At 38.8% G+C, this 27,141-nt stretch overlaps 1 protein-coding gene across 1 annotated transcript; it reads left to right on the top strand.

The window, feature by feature from the left end:
• The first annotated feature begins 6,252 nt into the window (after positions 1–6,252).
• On the top strand, positions 6,253–25,363 carry LOC136751378 (interleukin-18 receptor 1). The gene is made up of 11 exons (XM_066706955.1): positions 6,253–6,445; positions 7,982–8,040; positions 8,549–8,789; positions 10,346–10,520; positions 11,768–11,915; positions 16,619–16,687; positions 17,304–17,427; positions 19,021–19,163; positions 19,571–19,729; positions 22,933–23,085; positions 23,836–25,363. Exons 2-11 carry the CDS (start codon positions 8,007–8,009, stop codon positions 24,243–24,245), a joined length of 1,656 nt encoding a protein of 551 aa, XP_066563052.1. The 5' UTR covers positions 6,253–6,445; positions 7,982–8,006; the 3' UTR covers positions 24,246–25,363.
• Positions 25,364–27,141: the final 1,778 nt, after the last annotated feature.

Below are 27,141 nucleotides of genomic sequence, written 5' to 3'. Positions count from 1 at the left end.
GCTGCAAAGAGATCTTAAGAAAGGGATCAGGAAAGAAAAGAGGGAAATAGAAAGAAACATAGCTCTTGGAGCTAAAACTAATGCAAAGAGCTTTTTTCAATACTACAACAGCAAGAGGTCAATAAAGGAGGAAATGAAACAGATAAAGGGCAAAAATTGAAGTATCTTGGAAAACAAACAAGATGTGGCAAATGTTCTAAATGAGTATTTCACAGAGGTTTTTACAAAAGAAAAAACAGATAACATGCCACAGGTTAACAATCAGTCCAATAAAACCCTAAGAGAGATCAGGATAAATGAGGAGGAGGTACTAAAGGGACTAGCAGAATTAAAAACTAACAAATTACCTGGGTCAGATGGGATATTTCCAACAGTAATTAAATAAATTATTTATAGGACTCTAACTCAAATATTCCAAATGACACTTAGAACAGGGAATGTGCCAACTGACTGGAAGACAGCAAATGTCATACCAATGTCATACCAAAGAAAGCGGACAAAACTGAGCCAGGAAATTACAGACCACTCAGTCTCACCTGCATTACTTGTAAGATGTTGTAAAAAAATATTAGACAGAAAATAGAGGAGCATCTTAATGAATACCGTATTCTTGGAGATAGTTAACATGGGTTTAGACAAGGCAGATCATGTTTTACTAATCTATTAGAGTTCTTTGAACATGAAACTGCAGATGTAGATTATGTGAAAGCATATGTTATGATATACTTAGATTAGAGGAGTTGCTTCTAACTGGAGTGAGGTTGTTAGTGGAGTTCCACAGGGATCAGTACTAGGGCCTTTGCTTTTTCTAATCTATATTAATGATCTGGACTCTGAGATAGTTAGAAAACTTGTCAGATTTGCAGATGATACTAAAATAGGTGTCTCAACAGATACAATCTTGGCAGCACAGGTTATTCAAAGGGATTTAGATAATATTCAGTTGTGGGCCGACACCTGGCAGAAGAAATTCAGTGTGGACAAGTGCAAGGTAATACATGCAGGTAACAAAAATGTCCACTATAATTACACTATGGGAGGAATAGAATTAGATGAAGTAACACATGAGAAAGACCTAGGAGTCTATGTGGACTCCTAACTTTCTCCATCCAAACAATGTGGGGAAGCAATAAAAAAGGCAAACAGAATGTTAGTGTATATTGTCAAAAGTATAGAATTCAGAACAAGGGAAGTAATGTTAAGACTACAATGCACTAGTTAGAGTTCATCTGGAATACTGTATACAGTTCTGGGCTCCACACTTCAAGAAAGATATCGCTGCTCTAGAGGCAGTTCAGAGGAGAGCAACCAGACTTATACCAGGTCTGAAGGGAATGTCCTACTGAGAGACTGAGGGAACTGAACCTTTTCACCCTGGAACAGAGGAGACTACATGTGGACTTGATTCAAGTCTTCAAGTCTTCAAAATCATGAAAGGCATCGACCACATCAGACCAGAGGAGCTTTTCCAGATCAGCAGGGACACACGCACCCGGGGACACAAATGGAAATTGGGCTTCAAGGCATTCAAAACGGAAAACAGGAGACACTTCTTTGCACAGAGAGTTGTCACAATCTGCAACAAACTCCCCAGCGATGTGATTGAAGCTGAAAATTTGGGAACATTTAAAAACAGACTGCATAGGATCCTTGGATCACTTAGTTATTAATGGACACTAAATGAGCATGATGGGTCAAATGGTTTCCTCTCGTTTGTAAACTTTCTTATGTTCTTATGTTCTTAACAGCCTTTATAGAAAGCATGACATGTGGTTCTGTGGGCAGGGTCCAGTCACATGCTCCCAAGAAGTGTAGCTTTGGAATGTTCGTAATCTGTCTTCCCGGGCAGGGAGATGTGGGATCTGGAAATCAAATGGCTTCCTTTGATGTACTCCGAGAAGTCCAGTCCTATGGTCATCATGGGCTGTTTATCTGTTGGGTGATCCTCTTATCATAGAGAGGAATTTCCAACAGACGTTTGCTAGTCTGATAGATCCAAATTGCTCAGTCTGTATACATGCTATTATTTCTAATGCTAGTATTAATATAAAACACTATACAGTTACTACAAAGCACTTATATTGTTTTTCAATATGTACATTTAAAGACAGAGACCCTAAGTTATTAGCTATACCTTCGGTGGAATTACAGGGACCAAATACTATAACTTCAGTCTTACTCTCATTTAGCTGGAGAAAGTTTTTTGCCATCCAACATTTAATGTCTTTAAGGCAATCAAAGAGGGACTTCAAGGAACAATCATCACCAGGTTTCAACGGAAGGTATAACTGTGTACCATCAGTGTAACAGTGATAGAAAATGTTGTGTTTCAGAAAAATAGAAAGGTGGAGCATTTATAAAGAAAAGAAAAGAAAAAAATAGAACCTTGGTGTAACCCACAAGTGATTAATGCAGAGGAAGAAGAGAAGTTCCCAATCTTAACAGAAAATGTTCTGTGTTTGAGGTAATAAGTAAACCACTTGTTTAGTGCCCTGAATGCCCTGAATGCCCTGAATGCCAACCCCTCGCTTGAGATGGTCCAGCAGGATCAATCAAGTCAAAGGCAGCACTAAGGTCCAGCAGAAATTAAATAGCACAATTCCCAGAGTTGCCAGACAGCAATAAGTCATTTGACACCTTAAGGAGGGCTCACTCCATGCTATGGTGTGCTCTGAAGGCAGACTGAAATTTCTCCAGAATGTTATTTTAATTTGAGATAAAATTTCCTCCAGAACTTTTAACAGAAATGGCAATTTTTAGATGGGCCGGAAGAATTTAAGAACCGTTGAATCTTTTTAATAATAAGCTGGAACACTGCATGTTTAAAGCATGATGGAACAGTGCCATTGATTAGGTAACTATTTATTATGGATAATATACTGGGACCAACAGTGTCCAACATCTCTTTAAAAAGGCGTGAAGGAACAATGTCCAGAGGGCAGGTTGTAGGCTTTGAAGAACTGCATTTCTTTCCTGTGGCAGATTGGCAGCTGATTGCATTTTGACAAATAAAATGTATTTATTTTAATCTTGGAGTACTTAAGGAGTTTGAGGTTTTCTTTTATTTTGGGATTTATTCCTTGGCTGGCACCTCCTCTATTTTTGGGTGTGCGTCCTCCTCTAAATGTTCAAAGTTAGGTAATTGACAATCATTGTGGCTTGCTCAGTTTCCCATAATTTTACCAGACTGCACTGTGATTTCCAATCAGACATACATTACCGGTCAAAAGTTTTAGAACACCCCAATTTTTCCAGTTTTTATTGAATTTTTTAGCAGTTCAAGTCCAATGAATAACCTAAAATGGTACAAAGGTAAGCAGTAAACTGCCAGAGGTTAAAAAAAAAGTTTGGTTCACCAAAAACTGAAAAATAATGCACATTTCAGAGTTATATACTGTTACTACACCCTCTTAAGTATTATTTGGCAGTGTTACACACACCTCCTGTGCATAGAAGTTACACTGTATTCCTACAACATGCACATCATTTGAAAGCTTATTCTCTGGACAACCAGCGTGTTTCATTCTCAAATACATCCGATTTACAGTTTCCATGTCGCTCACCGTCATTCAGAGCCCGGGGGTAAATGCGTAGTCTGCTCTGGGGGGGATCTCATTCAGATGGTCACAGTTCACTAAGTTACGATCTGATTTCTTTGCAAATAGGTTTGTTTTGTTCAGAACAGCCTAATGATTAATCCAGTATACACTCACCTAAAGGATTATTAGGAACACCATACTAATACTGTGTTTGACCCCCTTTCGCCTTCAGAACTGCCTTAATTCTACGTGGCATTGATTCAACAAGGTGCTGAAAGCATTCTTTAGAAATGTTGGCCCATATTGATAGGATAGCATCTTGCAGTTGATGGAGATTTGTGGGATGCACATCCAGGGCACGAAGCTCCCGTTCCACCACATCCCAAAGATGCTCTATTGGGTTGAGATCTGGTGACTGTGGGGGCCAGTTTAGTACAGTGAACTCATTGTCATGTTCAAGAAACCAATTTGAAATGATTCGGCCTTTGTGACATGGTGCATTATCCTGCTGGAAGTAGCCATCAGAGGATGGGTACATGGTGGTCATAAAGGGATGGACATGGTCAGAAACAATGCTCAGGTAGGCCGTGGCATTTAAACGATGCCCAATTGGCACTAAGGGGTAGTGTGTCAAGAAAACATCCCCCACACCATTACACCACCACCACCAGCCTGCACAGTGGTAACAAGGCATGATGGATCCATGTTCTCATTCTGTTTACGCCAAATTCTGACTCTACCATCTGAATGTCTCAACAGAAATCGAGACTCATCAGACCAGGCAACATTTTTCCAATCTTCAACTGTCCAATTTTGGTGAGCTTGTGCAAATTGTAGCCTCTTTTTCCTATTTGTAGTGGAGATGAGTGGTACCCGGTGGGGTCTTCTGCTGTTGTAGCCCATCCGCCTCAAGGTTGTACGTGTTGTGGCTTCACAAATGCTTTGCTGCATACCTCGGTTGTAACGAGTGGTTATTTCAGTCAAAGTTGCTCTTCTATCAGCTTGAATCAGTCGGCCCATTCTCCTCTGAGCATTTTCGCCCACAGGACTGCCGCATACTGGATGTTTTTCCCTTTTCACACCATTCTTTGTAAACCCTAGAAATGGTTGTGCGTGAAAATCCCAGTAACTGAGCAGATTGTGAAATACTCAGACCGGCCCGTCTGGCACCAACAACCATGCCACGCTCAAAATTGCTTAAATCACCTTTCTTTCCCATTCAGACATGCAGTTTGGAGTTCAGGAGATTGTCTTGACCAGGACCACACCCCTAAATGCATTGAAGCAACTGCCATGTGATTGGTTGGTTAGATAATTGCATTAATGAGAAATTGAACAGGTGTTCCTAATAATCCTTTAGGTGAGTGTATATTATGATGTGTTTTATCAAACACAGAGAAGTTCAGATCCAATTATGTTAAACATTGTGTATTAGTACACTGTAAACAGAGTTTTCCATCTTGACATTTTGAGCTCTCTACGGGTGTGTGTTGCTTCTACCAAAACGTGGATGGTCTTGTTTTGATCAATAGACTGTCTGGTTTCAGAATATGTTATAATTATCAATATTTTCTGAGATTTTGTATTCCTGCTTAGACCAAGTATCCCCTCACCCCCCCATTTCAGAATATATATATATAAAAAAATCACATCAGAGAATGCTTCACATAGTTACATACACTTGGCAAACAACACAGCAGTGAAGAGTACACATGGGATTAAAGAGAAGCACATAGATGTGGTGCCCTTTTAAGGGTACCAGAGGGGTTTGCCAGCTTAAGGGGATAGATTTTGTTTAAAAAATGGATTCCATAATTTATTTTTTATCTCCAATTGTTTATGTGTTCTATTCTTTAATTTCAGAGTACATTCAGACATTAAACTGCGTAGATTTTATATAATATGCTACATCAATATAGTTCTGTAATTTCTCATTAATTTATATCACTATGAGAATTAACTGCTTCCAGAAAGATTCGTTTGGAGAAAGATTTATGTTTTTTATATTGTCCTTTTTCTATATTCTTGGATTGAACAGAGCCTCTGGACCCCCTCACTGTTGGGGTCAAGCAGTCAGGCCTGTTCATCACAAATTATTTGTAGGATTCACAAGTAAATGAGAGCTTGTGAAACAATTCACAATTGAAATGCTTAACATTATAGATGGTTTGAACACTCTAACTGCTGTGGCAGGGGGAGATAAAGTTATTTAACCCATGTTAAGCCAAGTGATTTTTCACATTATTTTCCCCAGGGTTCTTGGTTTTGTGGCACTGCAATCGTATCAATACATCATGTTAGATGTACCACTGCCAGGTAAGCATGTTGCAACTTTTACATATTGTATTGGCTGTCACAAATAATTCTTAGTTTTCACAGGTAAAACAGCTCACAACTGGTCTTTATATTACAGTCGGTTTGAAAACGCTAGCTATTGCGGTTGGGGAGATACAGCGATTTTACGCATATCAGATAGGCTGTGGTGTGTTATTGCTGTTCACAAATGACTCTTATGATTCACAAGTACAAAAACATTGTGAAATAATCCAGAATTGGTCTTCTTCTTGTGAAAGTTGATTTGAAAACGCCAGCGGTGGTGGTTGGGGAGATTACAGCTCTTTTCAGTGGAATATGAAACCATCAAACGTCAAGCTCACGCCTCCGCGGTGAGCAGTGCGCGCTGGCAGGAGCTCGAACCCACAGCCCGCATGCGCGCCGATTCCCACGGACATTGTCGAGGTAGCGAAGCGAAGCGAAACGAAACGAAACGAAACGAAACGAAACTTCCTTCTTTGCATCAGTTCAGGCGCTGGGTACAGCCCAGACACATTCATTCATAGACCAGTGTCGTTATCACTTCATCTAGCACTGTTTGGAAGTCGAAAAGGTCGCCGGCAACTTGTGTGGTATGTAACTATGAATCACTTAATTCTCCATTTGTTGTTGTTTGTGCTGTTTTGCATGTTTTGATGTGAATAACACAGAGAGACATTCTTGGTGGCTAAAGTTCATAAATCACCTGCCCGTGACTCACTAAAACAGGTGCATTTATTTAAGAGATTTCTCTGGTTCGGGGAAATGGAAACAAAACAACAACAACAACAACAACAACAACAAACAAACAAACAATAGTCCTTTTTTAAAACGAACTATGTGAACATCTTCCAGTGTCCGTATTATTATTTTTCCTGCCGAATATACTGAACCATATATTTGTGAACTTTATATTGATTCCACTTTAACTGAAATGTATGATCTTGTCTAATAAGACGGCAGTGCATGTCAACACACTAGCAGTGTGGTAAGTGAGCGTGGCTGTGTAATACCGCACTTATCACAATGGTCGGGTAACTCGGGGAGCGATAGGGAATGGGGTGACCTGTAAAATTGTAATGGGTGTAAAGTGAAATACTGGAAAAACACAAACCTAAACTGAATGGTATGTGCCATTATCGTTTGCTAATAAAACTAAGTTTAAAAAAATGTGATTTACTTTTATTTCGTGTTATAAACTGTGGCATAGTGTTGCCAAGGAGAATTGCCATACTTGTTTTTCAGAAAGACCAAAACATAGACTTAGACGTAGCACTCACAAAAATAAATGACTTAGTATAGTTATTTTACTTATAACAATTAAAACTTACTTGTATATTATAAAGAATTAGAATTATTTACTTTTCATTACTACAAATTAACTTGGATTGACTTGTTCTATCTGGATTGCTTAAACCATATAACTGGATTACTTGAATTAGTGATTAACTGAAGATTAAAATGTCTTGTGGAGTGCATTGTTGTTTTTGTAATTAACTTATTTTATTAAACAATAACCAGTTTTGTTTTCTGAACATAAGTAATAGCTTTACTTACATTTCAAATTACTAGCAATTGCTACCAAATATTGTACATTCATAAAATACAATAGAATGTATTAATTTAAGAACAAAAAAGTATTATTTTTTGAGTGATGAAAAGACATAATACATAAACGTTAATGCATTTAAAATATGGTTATTGAATTGCGTAGACATACGTACATACGTACCAACATGTAAAGTTTGAGATGTTTCTTTAACAATGGAACATGAAAGTATGTGTAGGAGTGCTCTGTGTGTTCTGAGATATCCTATTGTAATCTCTCCAATCCAGAAGGTTTTTTTTTTAGCCATGCATCATGACTGTAAGAACACTTAATAAAGTTGGAAGGGGTGGGATTTGAAATGGGATTGATCCATTCTGATATTTGACCAAAACATTGATAAGGTGTCTACTGCAACAGTAAATTACATAAAAAAATATTAAACTATAATTTTTAAAGTTTTTCAGTCACTTACTTAAAGCATTTCACCTGCTCTTGAATTTTATTTCATTTTATTTTAAATCAAGCTGTGCTGTGGCTGGTTTTCAAGGTTTTCTAATTCCTTTATTTTTCATTTTTCAAGGCAATAATCAGGGAAGACAAAGACAATGTTCCTGTTCTTGGTCATATTAATCTTTAAAGGTAACAGACCTCATTAACACCTCTTTGATTGTTTGATGGCTATATGCCTGATTATAAGGAAGACTTTGATTTCATAGTGGTTGGGCAGAAAATCCAGAGTCAAAAATCTTTGCCTGATTCCATGATAAAAAAATCTGTAGCTCTTGGAATTAGGGTACACCAATTACATTTATAAATTATTTATAACCCGAATATATTAACACTTAATAGTGCCTGAATAACCTGATAGAAACTGGCCACTACAAATGAATTAGTGTATGTTATTAACATAAGGTCCATTGTTCTCATATTAAAACACGGTGTAAGTCAATTATTAATTGAGTATTGTATATTGAACAACAGTTTCCTAAATGAAATTAAAGAGTTCTAAAGCTCTGCAGCATTACTGGTTGGACTGTTTCTTGGACTGTTGCAAAGCAATGGAGTTGAGTATTTCTTGAAAGAAAAATACCAGAAAGGTTTCCTTTTTTGTCTTGTTCTCAAAAAAATGTTTTCTGTTTTGGGACAGAATGCTCTTGTGAATGCCCTTCCAAACACAACAAGGTGTTTGCTCATGCAGGGGAACTAGCACTTCTGAGGTTTAGATCCGATGTGAGTCATCTGCGTAACGAGACGCTTGCCTGGAGTGTGAACTCGACACTGGGCTTCATGGAGCTGACTGAGAGCCAAAACATGATGTTTGAGGAAAGAAATCTCATACTGTTCGGTGTCACATTCAATGATACTGGACATTACCAGTGCAGCCTTCGGTGAGTAGCCCTTCTGTGGTTGAGGTTTTGGGTGCAGCTGTAAATTCTCATGTTAAACAGAATTGCTCAGAATAACTCATAAGGACCTTGATTTTAAGATGAAAGTCCATCTTGAACCTCCCTGTTCAAGATTTAATTTATATACAGTGGCTCTCATACGTTTTCACCCCCCTTGGACTTTTCCACATTTCATTGTGTTACAACATGAGAATGGATTTAATCAGGAGTTTTTGCCACTGATCAACACAGAAAATCTGCATAATGTCAAAGTGAAAAATATAATCTGCAAATTGTTCTAAATTAATTACAAATACAAAACTGAAAATACTTGAATGCATAAGTAATCACCCCCTTTGCTATGAAAGGTGATTGAGCTGTGGTGAAACCAATTGTCTTTAGAAGTCACGTAATTAATTGAATGGGGTCCGCCTCTGTGCAATTAAGGTGTGTCACTTGATTTCAGGTTTAATACACCTGTCTCTGGGAGGTCCCACAGTTGGTTAGTACAATCCCTAACAAGAACTACATCATGAAGACGAAGGAACATTCAAATCAAATCTGGAATAAGGTTCTTCAAAGCACCAATCAGGGGTAGGATATAAGAACATTTCCAAGGCATTGAATATCCCCCAGAGCACAGCAATGTCCATTATTAAGAAATGGAGAGAATATGGCACAACTGTGAATCTTCCTAGATCAGGCCATCCTCAAGAACTGAGTATCCGAGTGAGAAGGACACTAGTCAGGGAGGCCACCAAGAGGCCTATAGCAACTCTAAAGGAGTTACAGTCTTCCACATAGTGACGTGCACAGCCTTGCGGGGTGGGGGGCAGTGGCTGAAAAAAACGAAGGGGCAGTTCAGTCCGGGTGTGCTGACAAAGTGCGGTCCAGAAGGAGGATGGGGGTGTGTTGCTGACGATGTGGTCCAGAGGGGAGGGCTGACGAAGTGCGGTCCAACTTCCTGGATGTGGATGGCGGCATGGATCTGGGGAGGGGAATTTGGGACAAGTGGTGCACTTTAGAAGAAAAAGAGCAGGGGAATGAAAAGGGGCAGTGCCTGGAAATCCTGGAAGAAAACCTGCTGTAATTGCTGCCAAAGGTGCCTCTACAAAATATTGACTAAAGGGGGCGATTACTTATGCATTGAATTAATTTCTGTTTTGTATTTTGATTAATTTATATTATTAATTTATATTTTTCACTTTAACATTATGGGCATTTTTAGTGTTGATCAGTGGCAAAAACTCCTGATTAAATCCATTCTGATTTCATACTGTAACACAATGAAATGTGGAAAAGTCCAAGGGGGGTGAATACTTTTGAGAGCCACTGTAACTGAACTAAAGAGATGACAAAAATAAAATACTTTTCAAATTGTAAACTTCCTAGAGCCTTGTAACAATATTATACAGATAGATAGGTAGATGGGCAGATACATAGATAGATAGTTTATACGGCTGTGTTTTTTGCAGACTCTTAAGCAACAAGCATCAGAAAATGTATGTTTTTTGTAATTATGATTAAAATATAACTGGTGTTTACAATTTATTCTACAGCAATGATACCGGTATAGTGCTCTTGGGTCAAGTGGATTTAACAGTGTACACAGGAGTCTGCTACACAGAAAAATATATCCACAGAGTATATCGCTCTATTGGCAACTCTGTTACTCTGTATAGTTCAATGAAGGACGACATTACTTTCTCTACACCTAAAATTACCTGGTTAAAGGTACAGTATTGTAACTGACAAATACTTTGTAAAAAGTGATTTTTTGGGGCAGTGCAGTATTGTAATTTGTTATTCCTTCTTAAGCAACGTTTAAAATCTATTTTGCAGTTTATATACAACCCAATTGTAAATATACAAGACCATTTTTTGAAGATCACATCCATTTAAAGCACGTGATCCTGAATTTGAAGTAAAAGATAACCCTCGAGCTATCAAAGAAAGATCTGCATATAAAACTTAAAATGTAAGCATGTATTCATATTCAAACACATGTTTTAGCATCACTACCTGAAAGACATTAATACTGTTATGCAAGGTTGCCCTTCTCTGCTATGTACTCTTATGTGTTTATTTATATCAGTGATTCTCAAAGTGTGATCCCCGGCCCACCAGTAGTCCAAATGATGGAGTAAGCCATTCCTACTTATCTGTACTATATTAAGCATTTTAGTCTATTGCAGCCCAACACCACCTGTCCCAAGAAGATGGCAAATGGGAGAGAATGAGGCACAGTGGCAGTTTTATGGTTATATGTAATAATGATTAAATAAGATGTAAAGCCCTCCCCCCCCAATAAATAAATACATAAAATAAATCTGTAGATGTGTTAAAAAAAAAAAGGTTTGTATGTTTTTGAAATGTGAATAATTTTGATTTACAGAGATAAGCAGATCCGTTTGATCACCAGGGGTGGTTGGCTGCATGGTACACGTACATGGTACACATGGTACAATCGGTAGATTGGTAGATCAAATAAATCCTTTCCTGTGCTGTTGTGTTCACCCGTCTGGTTTTAACCCAGAATCATTGAATTAAATTGAGAGGCCTAATTTGATTAACGCCAAGCAGTTTAAAATAGTACAATCCATCACAAATCAGAGTCTGCTAGTTTGTGAAATGACATTTCCCATACAAGAGATTAAGTTACTTCCTATTGTGGGCAAATCTTACACTCTGCACTATATAAATTAGATATGCAGTTTTCTCACATGATTATCTTCTGTGTTTTCAATGTTTGTGATCCAGAGGCAAAATTCAACAATATATCTCACGATATTTATCTCAAAAATATTTATCTCAAGATTACTGCATTTCAGTGTGATGTACATGTGAACACATTGCAGTGTTTAAAATTATATTTCTTTATTGCTTTCCTTTTTTCTTTTCAAAACACTGTGTAGTTATTGCAGAGTATTTGTTCTTTTTGCTTTTGGGATAGTATAACTATTCTGTTACTCTCTCTACAGGACTGTAGTCAACAACTGGAGGAGTCTGAAAATTTACACATTGACAGCCTTGAAAAAAGGCATGCTGGAAAATATACTTGTATATACACTTATGAGTTTGGAGGGAAACAATATAATTTGTCACAAACAACAGATCTTGTTGTAAATGGTATGTTCAATAGTTGTTATTCTGAGATGTCTGTTTTGGTAATATTATACAGTGCTGTGCAAACGTTTTAGGCAGGTGTGAAAAAATGCTGTAAAGTAAGAATGCTTTCAAAAATAGACATGTTAATAGATTATATTTATCAATTAACAAAATGCAAAGTGAGTGAACAGAAGAAAAACCTAAATCAAATCCATATTTGGTGTGATCACCCTTTGCCTTCAAAACAGCATCAATTCTTCTAGGTACAGGGATTTTGTAGGCATATAGTCAGGTGTATGATTAAACAATTATACCAAACAGGTGCTAATGATCATCAATTCAATATGTAGGTTGAAACACAGTCATTAACTGAAACAGAAACAGCTGTGTAGGAGGAATAAAACTGGGTGAGGAACAGCCAAACTCAGCTAACAAGGTGAGGTTGCTGAAGACAGTTTACTGTCAAAAGTCATACACCATGGCAAGACTGAGCACAGCAACAAGACACATGGTAGTTATACTGCATCAGCAAGGTCTCTCTCAGGCAGACATTTCAAGGCAGACAGGAGTTTCCAGATGTGCTGTCCAAGCTCTTTTGAAGAAGCACAAAGAAACGGGCAACATTGAGGACCGTAGACGCAGTGGTCGGCCAAGAAAACTTATTGCAGCAGATGAAAGACACATCATGCTTGCTCTCTTCGCAATCGGAAGATGTCCAGCAATACCATCAGCTCAGAATTGGCAAAAAACAGTGGGACCCTGGTACACCCATCTACTGTCCAGAGAAGTCTGGTCAGAAGTGGCCTTCATGGAAGACTTGCTGTCAAAAAGCCATATCTCCGACGTGGCAACAAGGCCAAGCGACTAAACTATGTACAAAAACACAGGAACTGGGGTGCAGAAAAATGGCAGAAGGTGCTCTGGACTGAAGAGTCAAAATTTGAAATACACTGCTCAAAATACAAAATTTGAAATACACTGGGGGATCTCCTCCCAGACCTGGATCAGGGCATCAGTGAGCTCCTGCACAGTCTGTGGCGGCATTAGATGCACTGATACATAACGTCCCAAAGATTCTCAATTGGATTCAGGTCTGGGGAACGTGAGGGCCAGTCAATGGCATCAATGCCTTCTTCATCCAGGAACTGCCTACACACTCTGGCCACATGGGGCCAGGCACTGTCCTGCACCAGGAGGAACCCAGGGCCCACTGCACCAGCGTAATGTTTGACGATGGGTCTGAGGATTTCATCACGGTACCTAACAGCAGTCAGGGTGCTGTTGGCTAGCACGTGGAGGTCTGTGCGACCCTCCAAGGATTTGCCTTCCCAGACCATCACCGACCCACCGCCAAACCGGCTGGATGATGTTGCAGGCAGCATAACGTTCACCACAGTGTCTCCAGACTCTTTCCACATGTGCTCAGTGTGAACTTGCTCTCATCTGTGAAGAGAACGGGGTGCCAATGGCAGACCTGCCAATTCTGGTGTTCTCTGACAAATGCCAATCGAGCTGCACAGTGCTAGGCTGTGAGCACAGGTCCCAATAGAGGACGTCGGGCACTCATGCCACCCTCATGGAGTCTTTTTCTGACAGTTTGGTCAGAAACTTGCACACCAGTACCCCGCTGCAGGTCATTTTGTAGGGCTCTGCCGGTGCTCCTCCTGTTCCTCCTCGCACAAAGGAGCAGATAACGTTCCTGCTGCTGGGTTGATGCCCTTCTACGGACCTGTCCAGCTCTCCTCGTTTAACGGCCCGACTCTCGGTATCTCCTCCATGCTCTTGAGGCTGTACTGGGAGACACAGCAAACCTTCTTGCGACGGCACGTATGGATGTGCCATCCTGGAGGAGCTGGACTACCTGTGCAACCTGAATGGGCTGCAGATATCCCCTCATGCTACCAGTAGTGACAAGGACACTAGCAAAATGCTAAACTAGAGAAGAATCAGTCAGGAAGGATAAGGAGAGAGCAATTGTCTGTGGCCACCACCTGCAAAACCAATCCCTTTTTGGGGGTTGTCTTGCTGTTGCCTCTCCAGTGCACCTGCTGTCACTTTCATTTGCATCAAAACAGGTGACATTGATTCACAATCACTTAGGCTTCCTAACTGGACAGATTGATTTCCATGAAGTTTAATTGACTTGGTGTTATACTGTGATGATTACGTGTTCCCTTCATTTTTTTAGCAGTGTATTTGGCTGTAGCAGAAGGCAGTTTGTGCGCCAAAAGGCTGGAGAGTGGTACACGGATAAGTGTCTGCAGGCAACAGTGAAGCATGGTGGAGGTTCTTCGCAAGTTTGGGGCTGCATTTCTGCAAATGGAGTTGGGAATTTGGTCAGAATTAATGGTCTCCTCATTGCTGAGAAGTACAGGCAGATACTTATCCATCATGCAATACCATCAGGGAGGCGTCTGATTGGCCCCAAATGTATTGTGCAGCATGACAACGACCCCAAACATACAGTGACAGTCATTAAGAGAAGAACAAGGAGTCCTGGAAGTGATGGTATGGCCCCCACAGAGCCCTGATCTCAACATTGAGTCTGTCTGGGATTACATGAAGAGAGAGAAGCAACTGACGCTGCCTAAATCCACAGAAGAACTGTGGTTAGTTTTCCAAGATGTTTGAGCCAACCTACCTGCCGAGTTCCTTCAAAAACTGTGTGCAAGTGTACCTAGAAGAATTGATGTTGTTTTGAAGGCAAAGGGTGGTCACACCAAATATGGATTTGATGTAGATTTTTCTTCTGTTCACTCACTTTGCATTTAGTTAATTGATAAATATAATCTATTAACATGTCTATTTCTGAAAGCATTCTTACTTTACACAATTTTTTCACACCTGCCTAAAACTTTTGCACAGTACTGTAGGTCTTATGGAAACTTAGAATACATTTGGTTTGCCACACTGCAGCAACTCCTCAGGCGACCTGGTGTCATAGATTCTGAGGCAATTTGAGCTTGCAGTGCAAAATATTCTGGATATCTTTGGCAACATGGGATGCATTAGGAGGTTGCATTCTTCATCTCATCCCCCTTGAAGCAGCTTAACAATTAACAAGTGCCAAATTATATGTTTCATTTTTATATATATTATAATCCAAATATAAATAATAACTAGTCTATGATTAGTTGGTATTGCCACTCACTACACTGATCAACACAATATGAATCCCTCACATATTTGTAAGGATTTTGCTGGAAAGAGAAACAGGTTCAATAATACACTTTTCCCATTTACTGGAAATACAGCTAAATATATAATACTTGCAAGTTCTACATAGATCTCTGGAAGAGCTCCCTTAACTTCTACACATAGAAACAAACACACATCTCGTTTGCAAACAAGTCTCTGGCCTCGTATAGAGTCAATTCTCTACTTTACAGTCGGCTCAGAGTTTCAGCAACACGTGTTTGGTTTTACTGTTAGAAAACCCACGGTAAATATTTTTCCATTGCTATTTAAGTACCTTATCTTTCACCAGTCATACTAGGGTTGCCACTGGTTCTGTAAAATATGGAATCGTTCTGTAATCAAGAGCAAAATGTTTTGTTACATTTTGAATCAATGCGGAATGCTATGTGTTCTGTATTTCCATACAGTAACAAAAGTAATAACACCACAGTTGGGAACCACAATGAAACGTTTTTTTCTTGGTAAACTTTTCCTGAGAGTAATTCGTTAAATTGCAAGCATGTAAGGTTAGCTCTCTACTTCGTGTGCTAAGTCTGTGCAGACTTTTCGCATACTCTGTGATAAAACTGTCCAAGTTCGGCGTCAAACAGACGTCACCAGGCGACGCAGCCACAGGCTACAAAGTGTGCACAGCAGCGCAGCTTCTCAAGAGGTGTGCTGGAGCAACCACAGCTGCAAGACAATCAACGAGCGCTGTGTGACAAAGATGTGTGTATATCCAGAGACAAAGTACACTGCATGTGCAAGCACCCCCTAATCAAGAGGAGTGAATTGCCTCAAGGTCATGATCTTATGGATTTCATGGCAAAGTTCGTCAGCTCATCACTAAAAGAGCATGCATGTTTTAGTGGTGTATGTATACATTATAACACAGTTTCTATGTGTTCCATGCATTTGTAAGTGCACATCTGGCAAGGAAATACATAACACATACATGTGTTTTATATGTGTATTTCTCTCAAAACACATTACATATATATTGGAATCCAGTGTAAATATGATATTATACACAGTTGTAATGAATTTGATTAATATGTCAGTTTTTAAGCCTTAAGTATCCCAACAATGAGCATGAATAAAGATTTTTACTAATGAAACCTTACAATCTAAGGCAAAAAAGAAAAGACGTATCTGTTCTACTGTAACACTTTTTGACCTCCTATTTACTGAATATAAAGGTACATTTTGTCAGGATTGTGTTTTCAGACATCACCAGATATGGCCATTTAAAGGCTTTATCCCCCCACCGGTCCTTTTTTGGTTTCTCAAAAGTACAACCCTAGTCATACCTAACCTACCTTTATCTATGGAGCTATGTAATGCAACCTTACAACAGCCATAGTACCTCACTAGATATCTTTGCTCTTTAAGATCATAGATAACCATGGTCTTCACAGATCAAATAGAGAAATACCTAAATAATTTCTTACAAATCATTTGAAACACAAAATACATGTTATATTCAATTCCTAATTTTCCTTACATATTCAATGCAAGTAAGACAAAAGCCTGTTTGTCTATTTTAGAGAATGAGGTGACTCTGGAACCAAAGATTATTTCCCCTACAGACAATGAAATATTGGAAGTTGAACTAGGTAAGTGCCTAAAAATAATTGAATCCAAAACCTTTATTCACTGAAATTCATGAATAAAATGTCAGGAGTAGACAACTCTACACTTTTATACAATAGAGTATAAATACCCTGTCCTTAACACGGGACGGGGTGTGTGTGATGGTCCGGCGTCAGACCGTCATTCCTGCAGCCAAGAGAGTCATCAAAACCCTTCATGCCAAATCACAAACCGGTGTTGTTCTATGAGATTATTAACCTATAGGGACATAGTGGAGACAGTATGTTGGTATGTCATTATCTTAGTGTCTCTACTATGTTCACTATTTAATTCACAATATATGTAGTTCTATGCATTGTCACCATTCATTTGAAGCAATTTCTTGATTAACAAAATTAATAAATATTGTTTATTAAACTATAGTCATGTATGAAAGGCTGTGTTAGCATGCAAGCCTTTTAAATGTCACTTACAATTGTCATTTGGTACAACTAAAACTTGCATGAAAATGTAGCTACGTTTGTTTTTTGAACACTATTAATATGGGGTGTGTAAACTTGAACTGACATTTGACATTGACACTAACAGTTGAAGTGGGTGCCAGTACTGATGATTAAAAAACAATTTCTTGCTGTTTAGGGAAAAGGACAGTGATAGTCTGCAAAGCAGAGTTCTATGCAGCATCAGATTTACTTGGTCCTTACTGGTTAAACGGATCAGAATTTTTCAATGAAGATGAGCGTGTCTCTTCGAATGATTCAAGGTAAATATGTTTTTTTTTTAGTAGATGATCACAGAATATACAAACGTGTGAATAATGTACACATGACCAAAACTTTTATAGACTTTAGTTGAAAATGCCTGTAAGTAGAACATATTTTATTTTATTTTCATGCAATCCATACTTCAATAATAACATTTTCCTCAGAAAACATGTATAGTATGAATTTCCAGATATAAAGCAGCACATTCAATATTCACCAAAGTTGCCATGTTATAATTTCTTCATTAAAATACGCCTTTTAAATGAATTTAAGCATATTTTCAAAGTGCTTTACAAGGTAGTATTATATATAAAGTATGTATTTGTTTGTGTGTAAACAAACCTTTTGCCTTTCTTAATTGTGATGTATACTTGTAGATAATTAGAGTCTACAATTGATTGGTAAAATGGAAACAAACAGCCTACGTGTCAAGCTTTTAAGAACTAAGCATAATCTAGTTTTAGTTACAATTAGGTAATTGGATGTGTACTATAGTTAATTATGCTATTGCTGTCTATTGCCCCAAATCAAATCATGCACTGTACTTTGCACTTGCTTTTAGCTAACGTAACTCTAAATAAGACTAAAGTTCCATGGTGTATTTTATTGCTCATACTGTATTATGTTTATTGAAACACTTTTTTGGCAACTGTACAGTGAGGGAAAAAAGTATTTGATCCCCTGCTGATTTTGTACGTTTGCCCAGTGACAAAGAAATTATCAGTCTATAATTTTAATGGTAGGTGTATTTTAACAGTGAGAGACAGAATAACAACAAAAAAATGCATTTAAAAAAAGTTATAAATTGATTTGCATGTTAATGAGGGAAATAAGTATTTGATCCCCTATCAATCAACAAGATTTCTGGCTCCCAGGTGTCATTTATACAGGTAACGAGCTGAGATTAGGAGCACTCTCTTAAAGGGAGTGCTCCTAATCTCAGCTCGTTACCTGTATACAAGACACCTGTCCACAGAAGCAATAAATCAATCAGATTCCAAACTCTCCACCATGGCCAAGACCAAAGAGCTGTCCAAGGATGTCAGGGACAAGATTGTAGACCTACACAAGGCTGGAATGGGCTACAAGACCATTGTCAAGCAGCTTGGTGAGAAGGTGACAACAGTTGGTGCGATTATTCGCAAATGGAAGAAACACAAAATAACTGTCAGTCTCCCTCGGTCTGGGGCTCCATGCAAGATCTCACCTCGTGGAGTTTCAATGATCATGAGAACGGTAAGGAATCAGCCCAGAACTACACAGGAGGATCTTGTTAATGATCTCAAGGCAGCTGGGACCATAGTCACCGAGAAAACAATTGGTAACACAATACGCCACACTACAATTGGTAACGCACTACACCTACCATTAAAATTATAGACTGATTATTTCTTTGTCAGTGGGCAAACATAAAAAAATCAGCAGGGGATCAAATACTTTTTTCCCTCACTGTAAGTCTCTGTAAGTGCATTGTTTTGTTTTAAACCAAGATGTGAATAAATCTGAAAGACATTTCAGAATGAAGTGATTTACAGAGATGTGTTTATGTAATAAAACAGTATTTACCATTCCCTACAATATTCTGTTTGCAGTTACGAATCCAACGGGAAACATTTAATGCAGTCGACTATAATATACCAGTATGTTACTGAAGAGGACCTAAAGATCAAACACATCTGCAAATTGGATTCTAAATTTAGAAATACAAATGTATCTATAACCTTAAAAGTTAAAGGTAAGATTTTACTCCACTATCGTTCATTTTAATCATAACAGTGTCTGCAACAAAGAGATCTGAAGTGGGTAAAACAGATACACATATAGATTTTTTTTTACGTTGGTAACTCTTGAATTACACAGTACATCAGTGCATAACACCAAATATTAGTTATACTGTTTTTACACTGATTACATTATTAATCGAGAGTATCTTGGCCTGTGACCATGGCACCCAGTCATGACATGGGCTGGGACTAATATCTCTACTTGATTATTGACAAAGACAAAAATCAACACTGAGTACAGGACAGGTCTGTAATTTGTGATTAAGGGGTGGGTCATACTTTGATTTAATCACAGCCATATTCTTTTGAAATGTATTCAGTGGCATCTCGTCTCATCCCCCACAATTTGTTTTTCCAGAGATGCCTCCTGTTCATGTGAAGCCCATTTTTCTATGGTCTGTGATATTGGGCATTTTTGCAGGGACAGTTCTCATTGTTGTTGTGGTGTACGTAAAGCTAAAGATCAACATCGTCCTCTTCTACAGAGATCTTACTGGCAAAGACGACACTGCTGGCGGTAAGACAATGCAGCGTTTTTTAATTTGCTTAACCAGTGTATGTGTCCTCCACAAATAATCCCAATTCCAATTCCTCTATGTTGTTATCATGCATTCTTACGGTTTACTGATTTCTGGGTGTCCAGTTTTGCTCGGACACAATTTCAGATCACTTTCTCAGTCTTGTGTCCAAGTCCTTGATCCACACGATCCAGTCTCTGAATTGGTCTGTTAACCTAATTAATTTAACATGTAATAGTTCTCCGAAGGCTTGGGATTCTTTCCAAGGCCGTGGCACCTTGAATCAAAATAATCATAATTGACTGCACAAAACCTTTAAACAATGCTAAAAAGGTTAATTAAATAGGTTCAGAGGCGGAGACAACAGGTGGGCCACATGGGCACTGGCCCCTGCTGAAATCTTTGGCCCCCTAAGTGCCCCTCTAATGTCATTCAAATATTTTATTTCAGTTTCAGCTGTTTCCCGAGTCCATATCCTGGACAATGGACAAGACATGAAGGGAGAGTGTGAGTGAGAACGTAGAATTTGACATGGCAGCAAAAAGATGTGACTGCGGAGTGCAATTATTAAAAGAAAATCAACAGGATGTTTTAGACATTTTTTTGGAAGAAAAGACGACAGCAGTTACAGGCGTGGGGACAGCCTAAACTAGTGTTTAGTTGTCATTACTGTTTCTTGATAGATTTATATTTGTACTATTTTACATTTTTTCTTTCAGGTCATAACAATTTGTTGTTAACACCGCTGACCCCCAAACTCCCCCAACTTCTTTCTTTATTTTTTGCATATTAAGGGGACCCTATTTTTTACACTAATACCATTGACTCTTTCCCCCACCCACATTGAAAAAATCCTAGAATAGCCCCTCGCTGAAGCCTCCATTTGGAATGAAGACTCAAAGACAATGCAGAACCTCCAGGATCAGACATCTCTGGTCTAGGGAAAGTGACATAACAGCAACAGACAAATTTTGCATACACACTAATGAGTCCTGTTCCACTCTCACCCCTCAGCTACACAACACTCTCAACATTTCAACAGCATTAAACATGCTGAAACATCCAATATACATCCCCACTTGAAGTATAAACACACCTCCACTAACACCCAGCTCCTTATGTTATTAGACCACAGTCCATTTGGAAAGTAATTTGGCACTTTTCAGTGGTCTGTATTATGGTATTCTTTACCATTCATTTTAATGTTGTTTTCTTATGTGGTATACTACAGTCAACTATCCTCCTACTGAGTAACAAACACTGCCAAAACCCAGGTTTGCATAGATGTGTATTGTGGAGGGCATATTTAAACCATCTATAAATGTAATGCACCTGCCACTTTGAGAATCTATCGAGACTTGCTCTTCCTGAAAGTGTCATGGGACATTATTATTATTATTATTTTTATTTCTTGGCAGACACCCTTATCCAGGGCAACTTACAACATAAGTGCAAACAAAGTGCAAAAATACAGAGAAGTACAAGGCATCAATCATTACAAATTCAACTTAGCTAAAACATAGCAATTCAAAATAATACATTTTACAAATTCCAATGTACAATTTACACAAGTACAGTAGGAGACTTCCTACATCCTAGACGGTGAAAGCTAAGTGCTATCAAGATGTAGGGTTACAGACGAGGAAAACAAACAAGAACGCGAGGAGCATAATAAGCTGAAGTGCTATCTAGCAGGGATAGAGGACTAATATTACAAGTGCTGTCAGAAGAGATGCGTCTTGAGTAAGCACTGGAATGAGGTCAAGGACTCTGCTGTTTTGATTTCGGTGGGCAGGTCGTTCCACCACTTAGGGGCCAGGGATGAGAAGCAGTGGGCTCTAGATAGGGCTGGGCGATATGACTTAAAAATTATATCTCGATATTTTTAGAAGTTTGGGCGATACACAATATATATATAAAGAGGAGATCTGATTTGGAGAGGTTGAGCTTGAGGTGGTGCGAGTGCATCCAGGCGGAAATGGCAGACAAGCAGGAAGAGATGCGTGAGGGGATGAGAGGGTCAGAAGAGGGAAAAGACAGGAAGATCTTGGCATCATCAGCGTAGAAGTGGTAGGAGAAACCATGGGAAGCGATGAGGGGGCCCAGGGAGCGAGTGTAGAGAGAGAAAAGGAGCGGGCCCAGGACGGAGCCTTGGGGAACGCCTGTGAGGAGAGGTTGGGGGGTGGATGAGGAGCCTCACCATGTCACTTGGTAGGACCGGTCGCTGAGGTAAGAGGAGAACCAGGTGAGAGCAGTCCCAGTTCTGAGGAGAGGTGGCATCAAGGGTTGGTTTCTTGAGCAGTGGGATGACAGCAGCTTGTTTAAATGCAGAGGGGAAACAGCCAGAGAGGAGTGAGGAGTTGAGGAGGGAGGAGATGAAGGGGAGAAGATCAGGAGCGGTTGCTTGGAAGAGACGAGAAGGGAGAGGATCCAGGTTGCATGTTGTGGGTTTGTGATGTAGGAGGAGAGCAGAAACTTCAGCATCTGAGAGAGGTGAGAATGAAGAAAAGGAAGCTTGGTCGGTGGGAGGTTTCGGTGTGATGGGAGATGAGGGTGGAGTATTGAAGAGCCTGCGGATGTCTGCAATCTTGGAGGAGGAGAAGGAGGCGAAATCATCAGCAGTGAGAGATGGGGGAGGAGGAGGGGGAGGTGGAGAAGAGTTTGCGAGGGTTGTTGATAGTGGATTCGACGAGAGATTGGAAGTAAGACTTCTTGGCTGAGGTGAGAGAGGACGAGAATGTGGACAGTAGGGAGCAGTAGAATTTGAGGGCGGCTGGGAGTTTGATCTTGGGACATGATCTTGGGAGCCAAAACGAAGATGCAGAAGAGGTTTAGAATATCTTTCTTCAGCTTAAATAATTATAATACTATGGATAAGTAATAATTATAAGAATGAGAAGAATAGAGGGTGTTTTCCCAAAGGGCTGTATGATGAGAATGGTTGTATCTGTGCTTGGGGTCACAAGGTCAAATGTGATGATGTTTTCGGTACTTTCTGTAAGAATGGGCACTTTTGTCTTTATGATTCTGTCTGGATGCATCACTGCCCCTCAGTAATGTGATTGTGAGAAGGCTATAGGCATGAGGCTGGCTCTCATTAGGTGAGAGGCAGGGTGTAAAATGATGGACCAACATTACATGTAAGTATGAAATCAGCATCTCTCTGTTATCCCCACCAAAGTAACCTATATTCCTCTTTCAGATGGAAAGGTATACGATGCCTATGTCATATACTATAAGACCAGCAGTACAACGCAAATTGATAATGAAGAAAGGGAGATCATACTAAACTTGTTGGAGAGCCACTACGGTTATCAACTTTGTCTTTTTGACCGTGATGTTCTTCCAGGAGGAGGTGAGGCCATTTGTGGTTTAGCTTTTCATGTGAAGTGAAATGATTGCAGATATTGAGCCTGTTTTTTTTTTTTTTTTCTGTGGTTCAAATACGTAAACCTGTTTCCTATACACATTTCCTGATAAACTCATACTTCATCTGTCTTAGTGAAGACAGGAAGAGGTAAAAACGTACCCACAATGTATACTGATCACCTGAAAATGACAGGGACAGAAATATTATTGAAATGTTTTTCATTTTGGACCAGAAAACAAATTCCATTCTGAAAATTAAAAATGAATATGAACAGCCAATCATTCAAAAACATTTGTAAATATGTTTGTTTTTTTATAAAACGTTCAAGCTTCTCTCTCCAGTAGTCTTCTCAATCCCTCCAAATCCACCCAAATATGCATTGGTAGAACATTTTACTGACTTTTTGACAACCAATTTATGTTTTCAGTAGCTCCCACTAAAACTATCAGTGTTTCATTGTTGGTATTATTATTGTACATTTGTGTTTATGAATAAATGTAATTTGTTTTCTTAGAAAAGTGGAAATTTGTATACTTTCTTGTATCACAAACTATATTTAGTATCCTGTATTGATTCCGTTTTAATGGTACTGCCACTATTCTTCATGCCTGTTTATCTGTATCTTACTTAGCATTTTAATTTAATTTGGTCTTCACACACCAGTCAACTGTTTGATTGATCATATATTACATTGCATCCAGAATCTCACCTACCTTGTTTTTGTCTGTTTTCAAGCGTTTGCTGACACAGTGCTGGAGTACATTGACAAGAGCAGGCGACTGATAATGATACCCAGTACAGACTGCAGGGACGAGAGTCAGTATGAGCTTGTAACAGGTCTGCATAACGCTCTGGTGGACAGGAAAATGCAAATCGTCTTTATTGAATATGACTCAGCCACGGATATGGACTTGCTGCCGGAGTCACTCAGGCTTCTTGTAAAGTCAAATGGGATGGTGAAGTGGAAGGGCAGGAAATCAATAGACTATCGCTCACCTTTCTGGAAGAAACTCCGCTACATGATGCCAGCAAAGAAACTGCTAATGTCTAGTTCAGAGGAGGAATTCTTGCTCTCAGTGCAGCAAAAAAGCATTGCAGAAAGCAATCCAAGTGAAAGATTATGGACACTTAATCAGGTTCTGTAAATGTGACATTGAAATGGCTCCTGTTCTCAAGTGTATTGTCTCATAGACTAAGGGCCGGATTAAATCAAAACTTTGACACACCCACTAATAGAAAACGACACAACTGTACTCAGTTGCAGCTTCATTTTTAGTAAGATGCCACTTTCTTCTAATCATAAATGTAACCACTATGATGTACAGGTTTGTAGTTTGCTATTAGCGGGTGGGTCAAAGTTTTAATTTAATCCAGCCCTAAGTAAACTAACAGACTTTTTCATGTTTTTTTTATTATTATTATTATTATTATTATTATTATTAACTTAAAATTATGATTAGGTTAGTTATGATTAGTTAGGTTTGTGTAAAATGGCCAGGGACATGGCAATGAAGAATCAGAACATGACTTATTAGGGGAACAGTAGGGCCTTATTATGAGGGTGTTTATTTAGTTTCCCATTCTACACAGTGCTGTAAAACAATGAGATGTCACACTATTTCACCACTATTATTTTTTGATGTAATATAAATAGTAGTAGTAGTAGTAGTAGTAGTAGTAGTAGTAGTAAACACATCTATTAGTAATATTAAACACAACTACTGACACATGAGGACATATATACAAATAATTTTAGAAACTATGATAGTTATCCTTTTAAGTTGTAATGTTATGTTGTGTAATATTCGTATTCAGAGCCACGCAAGTTTGCTACTTGTGGTGAACCTCAGTATACTATGCACTTCATGTTTAAAAGTAAAAGTGATCTTTTCCTCAACCGGAAAAAGCATTTTGGTCCCACTTCAGTGTACTAATATCTTTTGTCTCCAAATTCATAATACAAAAGCAGATGTATTTTTTACACCTGAATTGTATTTTGTGACATCTATAATTTCTGTCCCCCTTGGATGGTCACTTCTTGCAGGCAATGGTGTGAGGCCTGACTGAAGAGTATAAAAGCCTTTTGGGAAGAATTATTTATTTGTATATATTCATTTGTCTGAAAGTTTGGTAAGAGTGCCTGAATTCTATGTCTGATAAAGAGTTTCCTCTAATGTTTAGAAAATTGTTGTATATTACCGACTGCAAATGTGAAATTATTACATTATTAGACTGTAAAACCATAAAGGCTTCTTTTCTGTGATTCCTATGAGTCTGTTTGTTGTTCCCTTTGCGACTCCAGCCATAAGGTCTTACTTCTACTTGATCATGTTACTTTCAGTCTTACAAACAGGGAATAATCAGTTATACTTGTCAAAATGTAATGAGTTTGCCAGATGACTGGAAGTGAGAAACTGGCTGCAAAAACTAATGTATTTGTCCTCATCTTCTGAAACACTGTTATGTAATCTGCTTGTGGTCCAGCAAATCTCAGTGCCAACCATACTGTGTAGATGCAAACAATTGAAGGGGGAAGACAGCAACCTCTTCCATATCTTTACATTTTCCCCGAACTATTGATCAGTGTTTTTAAGGAAAATAAAAGTAATTAAAATATGAATAAAAGGTGAAAGAACATTATGCAAGGAGCTGAAAAGGACTGTCATTTCTTCCTAAGAAAAAATCTTGGCAATAAAGATCAAGCATTTCACAAAGCAGCAACAGGAAGTGTGTATGAAAACACGATTTCACAACCCAACATCCTCTTATGCAGTAAAGCCCAAAACACAGAATCAGCATATGCATGTGTGTGTGAACTGTCGTAGATGAACATTTTGTACCATTCCTTACAGTTACTAAGAATACTACTAATAATAATAATGATATCTTTATATATACATGCCCGTGGGGGGGGGGGGGGGGGCTTCGGTTATTAGCCAATAGGATGTGATGTGTTAATATGATGTCCTATAGAGCTGCTATTAGTCAGTCAGTCAGTGAGTTGATTGCCTGTCCGGCGGCTCTGCTCTCTCTGCACTGGGCAACAGCGGCACAAACACAGCTATTCGGTTTTCCTGATTTCTATACATAAGCAGCTAAAACGTGCATCGTTTGTCGTGTGGACACATGTCAGCCTCGCCTCTGAAATATAAAAGTGCCCACGACCGGCGGTCACGGAGCCACAGCTTGTGTTCACCTAGAAACCCCCGTCAGCGGCGGACACGCGTGTTTCAGCGGCGACACAGAGCTGCTCCTCACCGTTTCAATCAGAGCCACCGACTCCCATCTGAGACTGAGCAGCACCAGCACCGCGGCTAGTTTGCATGTAAAATGTTGCTTGCTATGGGATTTTCCGCTGGCAAAGATGTGTTTGAGTCCAAATCTGCCTGATTTCATGGAGATTTTGAGCAGTTTTTTGACTTCGAAATGACTGAGAATCGCGCATTTCAGGTCTCCAGCTGTCAAAACTACAGGCAAGAGAGGAGTTTCCATGTGTTTTTTAATATATAAATTGTACTACAGATACATAGAAATACCAAATAACTGACCTAATACCTCTTTGGGTTTCCATGGCTCCCTGTCCATCCACAGTAAATATGAAAATGCTGGGTTTGATATGCACAAAAGCTATTCATAGTGTTCAAAGTCTAATGTTTGGCAGAAAATACAAGCCCAGTTAACATATGGTCCATGTAGAGAGATGAGGTTCATGGTGGCCTGCTTGTCGAATGAATTGCAGTCGAATTAAACTATTGAAACCACCATGTTAAACCTGGCTGATAAATCATTTGTTTTACTGTTGTTACCCAAATGTTTTTTCAAGTGTCATTTTTGGGATGGATTGTTGTTATCAGAAAATCACATTTAAACAGATTTGTAAATCAATTTTGATTAATAATAATAATAATAATAATAATAATAATAATAATAATAATAAATAAAAAAAGCTTAATATCTATTGAAACTGAAACCTGGGTGTGTTAGATCACTGTCTGTGAAAACCCATGGATACATAGGATATGCAAATCCTGCCATGTATGC

Source organism: Amia ocellicauda, chromosome 6 (assembly GCF_036373705.1).
Source record: "Amia ocellicauda isolate fAmiCal2 chromosome 6, fAmiCal2.hap1, whole genome shotgun sequence".
NCBI classification, from domain to species: Eukaryota; Metazoa; Chordata; class Actinopteri; order Amiiformes; family Amiidae; genus Amia; species Amia ocellicauda.
Note: the sequence above shows the minus strand (reverse complement) of the source record. Positions and strands in the feature narration are given on the sequence as shown.